The sequence below is a fragment of the Phoca vitulina genome, unplaced genomic scaffold (assembly GCF_004348235.1).
Source record: "Phoca vitulina isolate PV1807 unplaced genomic scaffold, GSC_HSeal_1.0 scaffold10, whole genome shotgun sequence".
NCBI classification, from domain to species: Eukaryota; Metazoa; Chordata; class Mammalia; order Carnivora; family Phocidae; genus Phoca; species Phoca vitulina.
Window position 1 is genome coordinate 850,627 of NW_022589713.1, and position 17,187 is coordinate 867,813.

At 36.8% G+C, this 17,187-nt stretch overlaps 1 protein-coding gene across 1 annotated transcript in view; it reads right to left on the minus strand.

Moving 5' to 3' along the window:
- Nucleotides 1-736: 736 nt before the first annotated feature.
- GFM1 (G elongation factor mitochondrial 1) overlaps nt 737-17,187 on the minus strand; it is a 48,731-nt gene continuing 32,280 nt past the window's right edge. Inside the window, exons 14-18 of the mRNA XM_032408356.1 lie at nt 15,639-15,801; nt 13,486-13,630; nt 8,105-8,265; nt 7,289-7,342; nt 737-7,143 (exon numbers count right to left, since the gene is read on the minus strand). Coding sequence (XP_032264247.1) covers nt 7,012-7,143; nt 7,289-7,342; nt 8,105-8,265; nt 13,486-13,630; nt 15,639-15,801 — 655 coding nt within the window. The 3' untranslated portion in view covers nt 737-7,011. The remainder of the gene's footprint in view (nt 7,144-7,288; nt 7,343-8,104; nt 8,266-13,485; nt 13,631-15,638; nt 15,802-17,187) is intronic.

Sequence of the window (17,187 nt, forward strand, 5' to 3'; positions counted from 1 at the left end):
TGTTAACTATACTGGAATCAAAATTTAAAACTTAATCAAAAAAAAAAAAAGGTGGGCTTTAAAGACTTCTAGAGTTGCATTTCTGGTTTTGTAATGCTTTGTAAGACAAAGACGGTTGTTTCCAATTTCCCCAAAGAAATGGATTATAGACTGAATATTTATGGATTGCTCTGCCTTTTTAATTAAACTTATTTTTTTAAAGATTTATTTATTTTAGAGAGAGCATAAGAAGAGGAGGTGCAGAGGGAGGGGGGAGAGGGGGAGAGAGAGAGAAGCAGACTCCACGCTGAGGGTGGAGCCTTGTGATGCAGGGCTCAACACAGGGCTCGATCCCACGAAGCTGAGATCATGACCTGAGCTGAAACCAAGAGTTGGACACTCAACCGACTGAGCTACCCAGGCACTCCAAAAACTTTTATTTTTTTATATCAGGGAGATTTTCAACTAAAAAAGGAATCAAAAGATTTATGCCTTTGTAAAATCTGTATCAAGCATTTTAACAAAAGTCTTCTTTTCTGAGTACAGAATTTAACCTTGGCTTCCGTTAGTGCCTGAATATTGGCCTTCCCCGGTTCATTTGTAGGAGGGCTAGGAGACATTTTGGTCTTGTTTTCACTCTGTGAAGGGAGGGTTTCTCCAAGGGCCTGTCTGGCCAAATAACCACAGTATCATCATGGGTGGAGAAACTCACCTTAGCAGCCAATCAAGGTCTCTGTGAGTGGGCCTGGGAATAGCCATTAAGCTAATTCTTCTCTGAATTTGGTGGGATCTTCTGAAAGTGGAGGAAAAAAGGCTTTTACAAGATCTGCTGCTGTTCAGGAGACATGGGTTTTGCAGTGGCGGGGTCTAGGACACATCTACGAAGGTACTGCCCACAAATTCCTGAAGCTGAAAGGGCCTGATTACAGCAAAGCAAGCCCTACTGCCTGTCCCAGGTGCTTCTGCTACATGCACTTTCTGGCTTTCAGAATGTACATGACTAGCCTGAGTAACCTGTCTACTTTGAACTGAGAGACTACACCAGAGTGTTCTCTGTAAATCTTCCAGGGAAAGTTAAAATAGGCAGATGGGGCTGGATTTTAAGAAGGAATTTATGTTAGATGTGGACATTAAGTCTTAGGTCTATTTTTTTTTTTTTTTCATCTCATTCGGGGCATCCCTAAGTTTAGTGATTATACTAATCAGACAATTGAGAGCTCTCCATAAATGTTTCCTTGCAAATACAGCCAATTTAAAGGACCTCTCTTCCAGCTACTGACAAGTAGGATCTTATTAATTCCAGTAGCAACTCAAACCAGTAAGCCCTTTGATGGCGTAATCCAAGACGCAAGAGGTGTCCCTAGGGAGGGAAGATAGCGTAGCCGCTATCATACAAAAGTTTCCCTCCAAAGACTGTCTAAGCAAGCAATGGACTTTGTTGCATAGGCCATAAGGATGATGTAGCGAAAACGGTGTTGTCAGTCTCCCACAAAAGTAAGTAGACCCGCTAATCTCTGACAGCTGCCAGACACTACTAGACTGGGACTTTCCAACACTACCAAGCAATGAAGGATAGCTGACGAAGGCCCCTTATGGGCTAGGACCTTTTATGACAAACTCCCTTGAGAACTGGCACGCCCAGACGAAGCGGGCTGCTTGTAACTGCAGGTCTTGGAACCCCAGTCTCTTTGGCCATCAAGTTGCACACCAGTAAGTGTACCGTCCAGAAGGTGAAGACCAGAGAGAATATTCTTACTGATCACAAAGCCAAGCTCTTAGGACATATGACAAGATGAAAGGAAAAAATCTCATCTGGTTTTTCTGATGTACACATTAACAGCTTTAGCTATCTGCTGGGTCTCTCAGAGCCAAACTAATTAATAACTACGAGGGATGTGCCGTGGGTTGCAGATTGTGTGGTGTTAGGCAGGTGACCTATTGTTAATCTAACCTGTTCTGTGACCAACTTATCCTAACAAGGGAGTCACTGAGTTAGGCAGTAAGCACTCTAACAGCCTTTAAGTGCTCACCCCATGCCCACCAGTTTTAGGCTCGGCTTCCAAGATTTCCCATGGCAACAACCTTTACCTCATGTGCACATTAACTCACAGTCAAGTTTGTCTGAGCAGACACCAGTCTGACGAGAGCCATTAATTCATCAGTCTGTGAGGCTGGCTCAAACAGGGGGCTTCTAGAGCCTACGCCTGCTTTCTGCCCCATGGAAATTCCTTTTTATGACAAACAACACAAAACACAGAGACAAAGGAAAACAAAGACCATCTCTGGGAGGAAATGGATCACTAACAGTACTCAACCACATTTTTACCAAGACTTGCTAAGTCCAATGTATTAGTTCCACAAGATTGTCTCTTGCTAATCTAAATTTAGAGAGAGGAAAAAAAAAAAATGATTCTCATTACTCTCACTCCACCAGATTCTGCAGACAGATTCTGGGAGGCAGACATGGAAAGAAATCTTACCTTCTGCTGGTTGTATGTCAGACGTCCCAATATCTTAAAACTGCAGAATCTTCGGAGTAACTATCCTGTGGAAGCTGATCCTGCAAATATGCCAACTATAGGGGAGGAATCTAAATTTCATTCTACCCATCAAGGTTCTTCCAGCTAGTCTAAGAATTAAATTGATAGGTGACAGATTTAACAGGAGAAAAAAAAGTTTTATTATATGTGCAGAGAGGCCCAATAATGCAATTGAGACCTAAAAAAATGGGTAGTTTTTATACTTTATAGACAGAGACAATCTGTGAGGAATTGACAGGACAAAGAAAACTTAACTTTGATTAACCTTCAATTAGTAAAGAATTCTAAATTAGTAACAAGTTACAAGGGTTGTTTATACAGCTTTCTTGGCTCTAAATTTCCTATCTCTGATAATAAGGATGTTTCTTTACCTTGTGGTACAGAAAGGGTGCCTTTTCACCTCAGAGATTCATTTCCTGCTTTCAGGGGCATAGAGGGTGTGATCCAGGTGTCCTTGTGCAGTCTTGTCTCTTATGCAACTTTTATTTAAAATAATCAATATACTGACGTGGGACATTTTGGGGTGGTCTGCCCTTGGCCCCTACACATTTAATGGAACACTTATGTCAGTGTCTCAAAACCGTTAACCAGGATCCTTGGCCAGTAACTGGTTAGGAAGCATCAGCCTTAAAATATCCCAAAATATTACTCTTAAGTCTATACTGTAAGAAAATTAGAAAAGTTTATGCTGAAGAGAAAAATTTTACAGACATGGACTATTACAAAATAAAAATGAACAGATACTTTTTAGATCTAGTTCTTATATATCTATTTTAAAGCCCTTTGTTTCATCTTCCCAATATCCACCTGATTTAAAGAACTGTTAAGCATCCTGAAGCACTGGAAACAATCATTTAAATGAAACACCAGATCTCCCACCTACGTAGTAACGCAAAGAAAATACTTTTTCTAAAATATCCATCTACAATGATTAAATTATGTCAAAACCAAGCAATAAGCTCCTTTAAATGAAGTTCCCTAAATAATCTTAATTTAACCTTAAGCTTAATTTAACCTTAACCTTAATAAAAAGGTGCCAAGAGCATTATAGTAATAATGTCAATGTCCTGTGATCTTTAATCAACTTTTTAGTATCACATTAAGGGCTAGAAAAGGGTTTCAGCTTTCTACTGTCACTTATCTCAAAGTCCTCTTCCTCATGAAAGCATTTTTTAATTAATGAGATTAGGCTCACAAATATGACCATTATTCAATTTACAGATTTATTTCAGTACAATAGATTATCAAGAGGAATTCTACACATAAACAAACACAATTGTCTAAATTTATAAAACTCCCAAAAGTTAAACCAAATATTTCTCACTAATATCACAATAAGAACATCTTCTCTAGCACAAACTCTAAAATTGCTGACCTGATTTTACTAATATTGATTTTGCCAGCTAACAGCAGAGAAAAATTACTTCATCAGCTTTGACATAAAATGAAAACTCTAAATTCCCTAAGTCTTCTTTTCATTAGGAGCCTAACTTCTTCTCAACCACTGAGCCAACGGCAGGTATATATAGCATCACATTTATCTTCCTAATCTCTAGAAGTTTCAAAATTTTAAGACATACAAAATAATACCAGGATTTTGTCTGCATCCCATTGCCTTCTGTTTCATTTTTCCTACCTGAATTATGAATTGTTAGAAATTAAACAAATTCTTCTCAAAGTCATTTGGAAGTTTCTATATTTGCCCTTGAATGATAGTTCTTCATGAAATGAGTTTATTCCACCAATTTCTCTCAGCTTAGAAAATTCTATGACCTGTTCTGTGACCTTGCCTAGCTTTCAAAGTGCTACAACCACCTAACTTGCTGCCTGGCACTTATTTGAATGGATAAACGAATAAATGAATGCTCATAATAAATTGTAAATACAACAAACTGTTTCAAGGGTGCATTCCAGTGTTATTTATTTGAAGACACTTTAAGCAGCAATTAAAGCTCTCATTCACCAATTACAGTTTTAGCAATGCAAACAGTTGTCTTCTTACTTCTACATCGTCACAATTTACTACTACCTGGTGGCTGCCTACTTTCATTGGCATCAATTTTAAAACTCATCCAGATTTCAAAAATATTAAAATATGAAAAATCCTAACACTTCAGGATTTAATTTTGATGATTTTACAACTAAATAATCTAAAAGTGAGCAGGGAGGAAAAGGAATAGACAGAAAACTGACCCTATTTCTTTAAAGACAAAATTGTCAAACTAAGAACCCATATAGCCCAACTCTAACATCACACAAGAGAAAATGAAAAATGTGACACAAATAAATAAATCTTCCATTTCATGTCTTGGAGGTGCAGGGAATACTGCTCTTTAAACTTTCCTGTATATTAGAATCAAGTGGAAAACTTTTGATCTTGATCCAAAGAATCCAAGCATCTAGAGACAGGACTGGGCAATTCTTTTTAAAGCTCCCCATGTGATTTTTAAAGTGCAGCCAGAATTAGTGGGTCGGGAATCACTGCAATACTGCCTGCCTAGTGCTGTTACTTTTCTCCAACACAATACTGTCTTTCTTTAAATTAGCCAACAATTATCCTTCGTAAGAGTAATATAAAAAAATCCTCATTTATGAATATTCTCGTTAATTTTTTCCTTGCTACAAACCTTGGTTGCTACGTGGTCTTTACCAGTTATAACCAAACTAATTAGCAAGAGATGCAGGTTCTGGTCCTCGATCTATCCCTGTGTCATCGTACTCTTGTTACTCCCACCAGCCAGGCCTGTGTTTTTGCCTATGAAATGCTGGTGTTGGATTAAATATCTAGGTTTTTTTCTGATGCTCTGTCTTTATAACCAGAATGTTTAACAAGTTAAAAACACATCAAAACTTACCCGTCTTAGTTCCAATATTCCTAACTGTTGGCAATAGCCAGAGAAACTGTACTAAATTCTGGGAAGGTATTTCCTCATCAGGAACAATTTTCAAAGTCATTGTCAATAGCATGAGCTGCTGATGAAATGCCACAGCCAATATTATTCAGGCTGGATGCTACCATAGCAACAGACATATTCATGGGGAAAATGCATGCGGTTTCATGAATACAACTAATTACCAACTTGAAAATTTAACAAGCTGTGTGGTCTTGGACAAGTTATTTACCTTCTCCGTGCTTTTGCTTCTTCTATTTCAAAATGGTAAAGAGAAGTGGCTAATAGTACCCACTTTCATAGCGTTGTGACAACTAAATTAAATGCACTTAAAGCATTTAGCAGATACTTCGAAAACATGCTCAATACTTCAAAAAATCTTTTAATAGAAAGCTTAAGTTATAAAAGCCAAACCTATAATCAAGAAAAAGAAAGGAATTTAAAACTGTTATTTTATCTCTATTATCCACTAAGAGAAAGGACCAGGAAATGCCTCTCCCATCAGATGATTTGGGATGAAGTAATCCTAAACAATATGGTAGTACTGTTCAGGAAAATCCAACCTATTCTAGAAACAAAAACTTAACATTTGTTCTTTCACAATGTCAATGAATACAATATATGATATTCCAACAGACTCAAATTCAACTAGCGTTTACCAGGTGAATGAAACTGACCAGGCAGCAACTATGTAAATTATGTTTTATTATTCAGAGTTGCAGAAACATTAAAATGAACATAGGTAAGAATAGCAATATGCAAGGATCTGCTTTTCATTTTAAAATGTCCACAAGAAACTAACATAAAAATAGGCATTTACAAATTTGCAGAAGCCACAAATTGAAGCAATCACCTATACATAAAACAGCCAGAAATTTACTAGCCATATTATGTAATATTCCAGTGAAGAATCTGAAAAATGTTCTCTATTAAGAACATGTGAAATCCACTCTTAAACAAAAGTCTTGTTCAAGTGTGTGTTGGTGGTACGGTGGTGAGCACAGCTGCCTTCCACAAAAGCCTGCTTATTAAAAGAGCACACTCCTAAGAAGTGTCATGATATAACCAATTCACTTTCAAATTACTGTTCAGCAAAACAATAATTTGAAAAAAAATTAAATACAGAGGTATGAGACAAAGACAGATAAAGCAAATATGACAAAATAAATTATTATATGATGAACAAATTGTTAACAAGATTTTTCATTACTGAGTCTAGATGGAAGGTATAGGCCTGCTCTCTGTACTGCCTTTTTCAGCTTTTCTATATGGTGAAAATTCTTAGCATAAGATATTCGGAAAGGAAGTTTACATACCATTCTACGCTTAGAAGTATAACTGAAATCCGTCTCTTCTTCCCTTAGATATTAAATGTATTTCAGTAATAGTCATATTTTATTTGATGTTTTTCAATGAACTGTAAAACCAATCCACAGAGTTGGGATACACATAGAATTATCTTTGAATATGACAGAAGCTCCTGAATAGAATAGGAAGGGCTTTTAAAATTTGTTTCAGCCTGAATTCATTCCACCAGAATCCATTAAAGTATATAAATCTCGCAGATTCAGTTACAGCTAGTCAACTTAAAGTGAGGAAAGTTAGTTCTTGGCTTTTCCCTTTTTCACAGGAAGCTGACCTGTAGCTTCTAAGTACTTATTGATGAGGTCTTCTTGTGCGGACGGTGAACAGGGCTGATATCTGCAGTACTCCATTGTGTATTCTCCCTTTCCCTAAGGAGTTAAAAAACAACAGATTTTGTTTGTTTTGGTACATCTACCAAGGAAAAGTCATGCAAAGACAGGATTTCACATATTTAAGCACTGTGTAGGGCGGTTTCTTAAAGAGCACTTGAATAAAGTTTAAACACCTGCTTACCTCTGTGCATGACCTAAGTTCAGTGGAATAACCAAACATGCCGTTTAGAGGGACCTGAAAACAAACACAGAGGATATTTTAGTATTGCTTATTGAAAAATATTTGAGAAGGTACAGAAAAGCCTTAGGCATTTAATTCCTTTAGTCTTAAGTTTCTACTAACTACTTTTGATTTAAAAGAATTAAAAGCCAGAGAAGTATATTTTTGCTTTACTGAACATCTTATTTAAAAATAATTTAATGTGACAGTCACAACTAGAAACCAAATCTTTCTGTTTCACAGGGTGGACAGCCCTGACGGCCTTCCCCCACCCCATACCTATTCCACACTCTGGCTGAAGCTCAAAAATGGACAAGTGCTTCTTCCGCGAAGATGTTAATACAACTTTCCTCTGGACACCTCAATAATATGCTGATAGTAGTGTCTTCTAGGAGGCCTTATGTAACGTGACAGACACTTTCTCCCATGAGATTTAAGTACAGGCAATGGAACTCAGTGTTACCCAGTAAATCAGAGATAACATGATAAAGCAGCTATACAAAGGAAACTTGTAACAAGAAAGAAAGATAACTTTTATACATCTAAGAAAATGACATATTCACAAAGGCCCACATAAATCTTATTTTTAGCTTTTACATTTAAGAGTTGCTCTGACAGCAAATTATAGAAACTGCCAGAAATACAACACTCAAATAGCTAAGAAAAGTGTCAATTTGCTCCACACTCTCCAAAACAAACTCTCCAAAAACAAAAACTAACTCTCATTTCCATCTGTGGTTACTAAAAGCAAGTTTGTCAGTGACCAATAGTACTTACATCTGCATACAGTGTAAAATAGTCCTCAATCCCATCTTGTCCTGTGATTACCCCATGGCGCCGGTTAATTCCCGCAATCACAGGTCCATGAAATTCATTTGGGGCTATAACTTCCACAGACATAATAGGTTCAAGAATACATAATGTTGCATTTGCCAAAGCTGGGTTAAAAAAAAAGACACAAATCGGTTTATTAATCTTTAAACAAATGGGAAATCTTCCTTACCCAGATATACAAAAGGGAGAGTGCTCTCCAAAGGTACACACATGAGTGATGAGGTTAAAGTATTTGACCTGGACTTTTTTTTCTGGTAGCAGTAACAGTCACTCTCCTAAATGGAAATTCCAATAAGACAACACATGATTACAGTATTAATATTTCTATTACTATATTTTTATCCTTAAACATTACTAAGCTGCGGAGAATATAAAAGGGGTCTTCAAGCAACATTCAGTCAAGTTCTTTACCATCTAAATTATCCAGTTGAGGGTTACTTATTCTCCCTCTCTGAATACTTCGACGAGTAAGGACACTCACTGTTAAGTCTTTGACCAGGTAAACCAATTATTTCTGGTTGGTCCCTAGAAGATAGTTATTTTTAACTGTAAGAGAGTAACTTCTATCATATATTTGGAGACAATAATCAAGTCACACTTGAGTTCTGTCTTTCCTTTTCTAGGCTAAGCAATTTCAACACATGATTAAGAATCAGAAGACCCAAGTTTCTAGTTTCTGTTCTGACCCTAACAAGTTATATATGCCTTTTAGAAAATCAAAATGTGTCCAGCCCTCAAGTTTCTTCACCTACAAAATAAGACACTGGATGTGAAGAGACATCTAAGCACGAAAACGTTGTGTGTCCAAACATCTTTAAGCCCCTTAATACCTAACCAGAACACTTCTTATTGTGACAAATGCTGACTGAGGGTTATATTTAACAATGTGGAGAGAACAGAACAACATTTCAAACATTCATATTTAATTTGTATGTTATGATAGTGTGGAATAATATTTCAGCCTCAGACTGGATGAATTATCTCTAAATAAAGATTTTAAGCAAAACAGAGAAAAGATGACAAAGAAAATATTGTTTTAAGATCATCACAGCTTTCCAGGCATCAATTTGTTTATAATAAATTAATTGGCAATCATTCTTGTATATTCATTAAAGCACTTCTCTTAAAGACACTATTAGCCTAAGTGCAATAATTAAAGAACAACAATTTCATATGCTTGGATTTCTTTGAAATACTTTCTAATTCAAATCATAGCTCATACCTTTGACTACTTAGTCTCAGTGAGTGAATTCTGTTCTAAAAAGAAAAAGAACTGAACTTTGCAGACTCCTAAGCTTTCTCAGTTAAGCCCCGAAGAACCCTGCACAGACATCTAAAGCAGCAGACTAACAATTCCGGACTGTAGGAACAGCTCTGTTTCTTGTAATGTCGTGGGTTATCACAATACCAGAGCTTCCCTGGCTCTAAATAAATGCAATCAATGCAGAAGACACCCAGACAGACAGATGTGAGCAGACATATTAAGATTTAGTACACATTACCTAGTGTTTTCAATAGGTCAGTAATATAAAAGAGCTAGATTGTGAAAGGGTCATATTTTAAAGGGAAGAAAGGGCCAGGTATACAGTGCCCATCACTTAATTGCTGAGGATGTTCTGTCCAGTTCTCAGTTTCATATTCTCTCATCCTGCTCCTTTCAACTCCCCCTTTCTCCCTAAATTCACCTCCTGACTCACTTCCAAAGAATCCTGTCCTTATCCATGCCTTCTTCTAACCCACTGTGACAAAACTCTGGAGAGAATTCACCCTGCCCTATTCAACAGTCACCTGGCAGCCCACTCCTAAAAGCTAAGTTTCCTTAAGCAGATCCATGTGGTCTATGGCTTTTTAAGATACCAAGTAAAAATACCAACATCATCACAGGTACTCTTAAGCCTGAAGTGATGAGAAGAGGTGGTAACATTTTTATATCAGGCCACTAGGAATGACGTTGATAACACCAGGCCAGGTGTTGAAGAGGTCATCTGAGGTGGTGTTCAAGGGCTAGGACTCTGGGCTGGGTTTAACTCTCAGCTCCACCACTATCATGTAATCTTGAGCCATTCAATTAACTACTCTGAGTCCTGATTTTCTCAACTATAAGGTCACTGTGAACATAAGATATGATAATTCATGTACTCAGCATAATACATAGCACATAAGTGATCAATAAATGTTATTATGAGCACTCTGAGACAAGAAGTTGGGAATGGTGGCATGGCACAGTACCAGGTCAAAGGTAATACGAAGGAAAGAGTGACTAGCATTCACTGCCCAAGTATGCATGTGCAAGTGTTTTCAAATACATTCTTATATTTAATTTTACATTCTCTCATATATTATTATGGAATTACTATCTCCAAGCAGCTTGGGGGAAATTCCTATGATTTGCACATTTCCACACAGTAAGTATGGAGCAGAGCTGGGATTTAATCTCCAAGCCCATCACATAACGGGGCAGAGATCAAAGGGGTGCTGTCAAGTTAAATGAGCTACCCTTTACTTCTAGGCCTTTATTTCTCTTATGGAATGGCTACAAGTTTGAGGTTTCTGGGGAGACCAAGCATAGTGCTCTAAAACCTGGCCACAGAAAATGATGGCAATGGTAACATTCGTAAGGTGAAACATGCCCAAACAGAACATTCAATTCTAGATTCAGTTTTAGTTACATCACTGATTAATCTCAGGGACAAAGTTTAAACTGTGACCCAACACAGTTCCAGTTTTCATTTTTTTTAATGAAAAAAATGAGAATCTGAACTATTTTTCTTCCAATTTTGATAACAGAGAATGGCTCATAAGTCTAAACTATTCTGATACTGGGCTCATTTATCAACATTTTCACCCCAAAACTCTCATATGGCACTCAATAGAGGCTTATGCATGAAAAGCTGATTTTCTTACTGAACTAAGGAAAACTTCCTTTCACCCTATACATTTCTGCCTTTCAATCCTGGATGACTGAATAACAGATGAAGAAACAGCAAAGTAATTCATTTTTCATGCTAGCACGCTGCTGTTTTGTACATGTTTATCTGGCAAAAAACAAAAAAAAATTCTCAATTACTATCTAGTACTTTTCCTTTGCACACCCACCAGGCAGTTAATCATACTTAATGTCTGTACACTTAAATAATTAAAAAGTAAATGGCACATATTCACTTGTTAATATTAGTAGATATACAGACTGTTTTCATGGAATCATATGTGTAAATTATGGGCATATACATCTACATTTAATTATATTTCATACAGGAGCAACTAAAAAAGATAATGAGGCTCTTTGTTAACTGACAACCATACCAATTGTCTGGCTTTGTGTAAACTCTATCTCCAGGAAAGCTACTAATTTCCAGTCAAGAACCAGATAGAACAATTGGTGATTTCTAATTCAGCTGTGCTTGTAGAAAGTATCATAATATATGTATATAAAATCATCACATGTACACTTAAAATATCTCACAATTTTGTCAATTACACTGCAATAAAGCTTTAAAAAAAGGTACAAAAGTGATTACAACTAATTTGTCTAGTTTAAGATTTACTGAAGTGGTAAACACCCTAAAGGGCAAAAGAGGCAGGTGTTTTAATGTGAATCATGCCTAAGAAAATCTTATTTTCTTTGTGACTTAACTTCCCTTTTTGCTATTAACACAATCTTCAGATTATGACAAAATTTCCAGATCACAGATTTCAACTGCATTTTTAACAGAGAGCTGGCATAAAGAAAATGAAGGATTTTCTCTCCCTTTCACAACTGAGAAACTAAAACACAAATTACTAACGGTTGCCATTAGTTTAAGTAATAAAAAGAATTAGCAACCTGGTCAAGAAATGAGCAACCTTTTCCAACCATTGCCCACACCTGATGACAGATGCAAACAGAAAAACAACACAAAGTCCAAAATTCATACAGAATCAATAAAATCGTGATTTACAGAATGCTTAAAAGATATGATTTATCTAATTTTTACTATCCATCTTGACCCTCTCTTTGATAAAAATGTTTCTGAAATGTTTTATAAATCATAATTCTTTTCTTTTCATAATATAATTCTCCTGTGTAAAGATACTTATGGACATTATTAATAATGAATATGGAAGACATGACAAAGAGAATACATTTTCTGGGTTCAGGACACAAGTTTCAAGTTCCTTTGTTGAATAACCCTGATGTCAAACTGCTGTGTTATTTGCTTTTCTCTTTTAAAAGCAATGAATCACATATACTTGCAATTGTTTAGGTTTCTGGTTCATCAGGGTTTTAATACACCGGTTATTCTGTGTGGAAAAGGTTGACAATTCCAGCAGTTTAGCAAGGGGTCTGTGCTGTAAATAAAGTTTACTGAGTTCCTTCAAAATATGTTGCCATCCTCAAAATGCCTAAAAGCCTACAATGTCATACATTACAAAAATTACTTACAAACTTATGGATTTCCTGGCATCTGAATAAGTCACTAAAAATAGCATGACTGTAATGTTTCTATAAAATATTTCTTAGTACTCCAAGCACATCTATCTTATTAAAAACACAACAGCCAAAATATGGAAAGAGCCCAGATTCGACAGACGAATGGATAAAGATGTGGCGTGCGTGGGCGCACACAAACACACACACACACACACACACACACACACACACAGGAATACTCTCAGTCATCAAAAAGAATGAAATCTTGCCATTTGCAACGACGTGGATGGAACCAGAGGGTATTATGCTAAGTGAAATAAGTCAGAGAAAGACAAATATCATATGATTTCACTCATGTGGAATTTAAGAAACAAAACAGATGAACACAGGAGAAGGGGGTGGAAATAAAATAAGGAGAAATAAGAGAGGGAGATAAACCATAAGAGACTTAACTACAGGAAACAAACTGAGGGTTGCTGGAGGGGAGGTGGGTGGAGGGATAGGGTAACTGGGTGATGGGCATTAAGGAGGGCACTTGAAGTGAGCACTGGGTGTTACATGCAACTGATGAATCACTAAACTCTACCTCTGAAACTAAAAATACGCTATATGCTAATTAATTGATTAAAAAAAAAAGTGGCAAAAAAACAGAACTTACAGATTATCTATAAATTTAAGCATATGAAAAATACTAGATAATTTAGGACACAAGGTAGTTTGTAAGAAAGAGAACACAGTAATCTACCCTCACTTCAATTCTATAAATATTTGCCCAAAACCTGCCATGTTCCCTGGTGGGCTGTCTAGTACTCTGGGGGGACAAGACTAAAACACTGCATTGCATTCTGAGTCTCTGATGGTCTATCAGGGAAAACAGACACAGTGTTGCAGCAAGTGCCAGGACTCAGAATACCTTGTTTAAGAGCACCTTCTCCTGCGCGGATGAAAGAGATTTCATTGGAATCCACCATGTGGTGCGCCCCATCTTGCAGGACAAACCGGAGCCCAGAGAGCTTGTGACCAGAAAGAGGGCCTTTCTCACAGGCATCCAAAAACCCCTGTTAATGAATAAACACAACTTCTGGAGTCAGTGGATTTCACTTGCACATGAATTAAGAAGAATACTCATACATTTATACTGTTCAGAAGTTAAGCATTTTTACGAATACTACATTTCACCCCTCAAAAATAAGTTTTAAAAAGTCGAACAGCTTAACTACTTAAATTTTATTACTGTGGCATCTAGATGAAAAATCCCTTGGAAAAGCATATCACTTAAAGATGTGAGCTGGTTTGAAAGTGATGCTGAGAGTGCTAACACTTAACATCTTCAGGAATTACTTACCTCTTCTAACCTATTATACAGATGGGATGCTCTTAATTTTATAAGGAGGAAACAGAGGAAAGGCAAGTAAGAGTATCTCCATCGAACTTGGCATTGATTCAACAGCTATGTCTTGAGCTCCCACTATACACCCATCACTGCTTTGCCTCATGGCAGACCACAACATGATAGCTTTGGTGTTACACACGTCAGTAAGAACTGGAATTCAGAAGTAATTTCACTTTTCCTAATGCAGTTCTTTTTTAAAAAAACAGCTTCATTGATGTATGACTGACACACAATAAACTAAACATATTTTAAAAGTACAATTCTTTTCCAGTCCCTTCAACATTTGTAGAGCTCCCACAATTCAAGTTAGTATTTCTTGGCAAACAATCAGATTGCTGACATATAGTACAATATATTTCTGACACTGCAAAACTATAAACTCTGTATGTTGAAAAATACACAAGTTAGCCTTCACCTACATTAATCTTGGAGAATAGAAGATAACTTAAAAGTATGAGTGACAAAATACTGTCCTGAAATAAAGTATAATGAATGAAATACACTAATCACAAAAAATGCTACCACCACTAAAACCAAAATAATCTATTAGTAAAGATTTCTAAGTTAAAAGGGTAAATGAAAACCTAAAAATTTCAATGTATGAGAACAGACAGTTGCTGAAGGTTTACAACAGTCTTAAAGCCAGTGACCTAGAAAGCAAACAAAACACTAACCTCTTACATGTGCAAAGCACTTCACAATTTACAAAGAAATGTTACAGAGTATCATCTGATACTAAAATTGGTGAGGGGTTCAAGTTTAGTCTCCTATTTACTCATGGTTTACAAATGAAGAAACTGGCTCTGAACAACATGATTTACCAAAGAGCACATTAACCAGTAGCAGGGATGTTGGGAGTCTTGATGAATGATCATGCTACTACAATAGTAAACTTGAAACTTTCATAAATTCCTAACAACTGCTACAAATTTTAATTGTTGATTGCAACTTACAAAGTAGGTTCAATTTATCAAAAGAAATAAAATAACTATGATTAAGAAACAGAATGAGGGGTACCCTGAGTGACTCAGTTGGTTAAGCATCCAATTCTTGATTTCAGCTCAGGTCACGATCTCAGGGTTGTGAGATCGAGCCCTCCATCAGGCTCTGCACTGGGCACAGAGCCTGCTTAAGATTCTCTCTCTCCCTCTGCCCCCTAGAAGAGTGCTTTATATATGAAAAGTGCTTTATAAATATTTGCTAAGTGCATGGCTTTAAAAAGCTGGCTACAATTTTGAGATGGTTGGACTATGAGAAAGCAAATAAGTCCTCTTAGAGAAAGAACTACTGCTTTGTTTTGGAAAAAACAAACAAACAAACAAAAAGAAACAGAATGAATTCCCCCTCGTTGTCATAGTATATATTTATAGCTCTTCAACCTAATGCACGGAAGATTCTAAATCGGATGGAAAGTTTAACAATCAGATAAAGAAGCAAGACTGTAACTAAAATGAACCATGTAAGACAATGTGATAGAAATAGGATTTGAGGGGTGCCTAGCTGACTCAGTCAGAAGAGAATGAGACTCTTGATCTTGGGGTCATGAGTTCGAGTCCCACGCTGGGTATAGAGATTACTTAGATAAATAAAACTTAAAAAAAAAAAAAAGAAAGATGATTTGATACCTAATAAACTGGTTGAAAAAAATGTAATAAAGTTATTTTTGTTGTTACCTTTTCTACTGCAGGCACAAACTGCTTTGGAATATTAGCCCCGAATGTTTCATCTAAAAACTCCAACTTAGTGTAGTTCTCTGGGTCCAGAGGCTCCAGTACACCGATCACTTTTCCAAACTGGCCTGCACCACCTGACTGTTTTTTATGTGTAAATTCAAACCTGAAAGTGATTTAGGAGGGGGAAAAAACAATATAGCATTATGTTAATTCACAAAATGAAATAATTCCTACCGATTTAAATGAAAAACCACATTTCACCATTATTACTTGTTCCTTTGAATACCTTGCCATAAAATTTTATTGTAAAATTTATTTAAAAAGTAATTCTTTCTTTCATGTTTTTACTTGGAGGTGAGGGTGAGGTACAACACCAAAGTAATCCACGGTTTTCTTTAATTCTGCCAATTCTTTACTTCACAAGTAGAAAAGTAAAAGTGTTAAAAGTCAGTCTAAGGTTCGTGCTCTAGTAACCTACATTCCAAAGAGCTCACCCTCTTCTTTTGGAATGCCTCCCTTCCCCGGGACATAGTGTTGTTCTCTTCTTAAATCTCTACAACTAAAGACAGTTACTTGAAAACAGGAGCTCTGCAGTTAATTTATTCAGATCTGAGTTTACTACTTGGACTTTATGGAGTGATGCAAGATGAGGGAAGGGAGTTTCAGGTGGATTAATACCTGAAAACAGTAATGGCAAAGTGATGACTAACATCAGTCAGTCATTTAAATAGACACATATACAGACAGGTCAGTGTTTACTTCGAACCACGAATGGCCACATAAATAGAATAAGCACTTTATATAGATATTAAACATTTGTAAACATACACTATTTCCCTGAAGAAAACATTTCATGAGTGTCTACTACCTGTAAAGCATTTCTTCCTTTAAACCGAAACCTTCCTCAAGACCTCAAGAGGAAAGAGGCCAGCCACTTTCAAAATTATCTCAGGTAACTGCAGGTAAATGGACATTAACGAGCCTGTTCCTACCTACAGATCTGTGCTAGTTTGGAATTAGTAAATATTCATTTTGGTAGGAGATGCCAGCTTGTAATATGCGGATTTCATAAAAAGCCTAAGTGTGAATGTGCCTGATGAGCTGCCTTTAAATAATCTTCCAGCTGCCAAGAGATTCAGGACCGGCTGAGGAAAACAACCGCTGAAAGGAGAACTTTCTCTCAGAACTAAGAGAACGAAAGTAGAAGGGAAACAACTGGCAAAGCGCCACAGAATGACTGCAGGGGCTCCACAACCGTGTCTGGTGACCAAGTCGTGGGTACGCGCAAGGTCTCTGAGACACTTATAGTTTTGTTTTCAATTTGACAAGAATAGAACATTGATACAAATACACGCTCCATCTGTGCTATCTCTAGGGTAGTCACTAACCAGGGACATTTACATTTAAGTTAAAATTTTGAAAAAATTTAAAATTCAGTTCCTCAGTTGCACTGGTCACATTTTAAGTGGTCAACAGTCAAATGGGGGAAGTGGCTACAGGACAGGGCAGCACAGAGAACATTTCCAGCACTGCCCGGCAGGACCAGTTC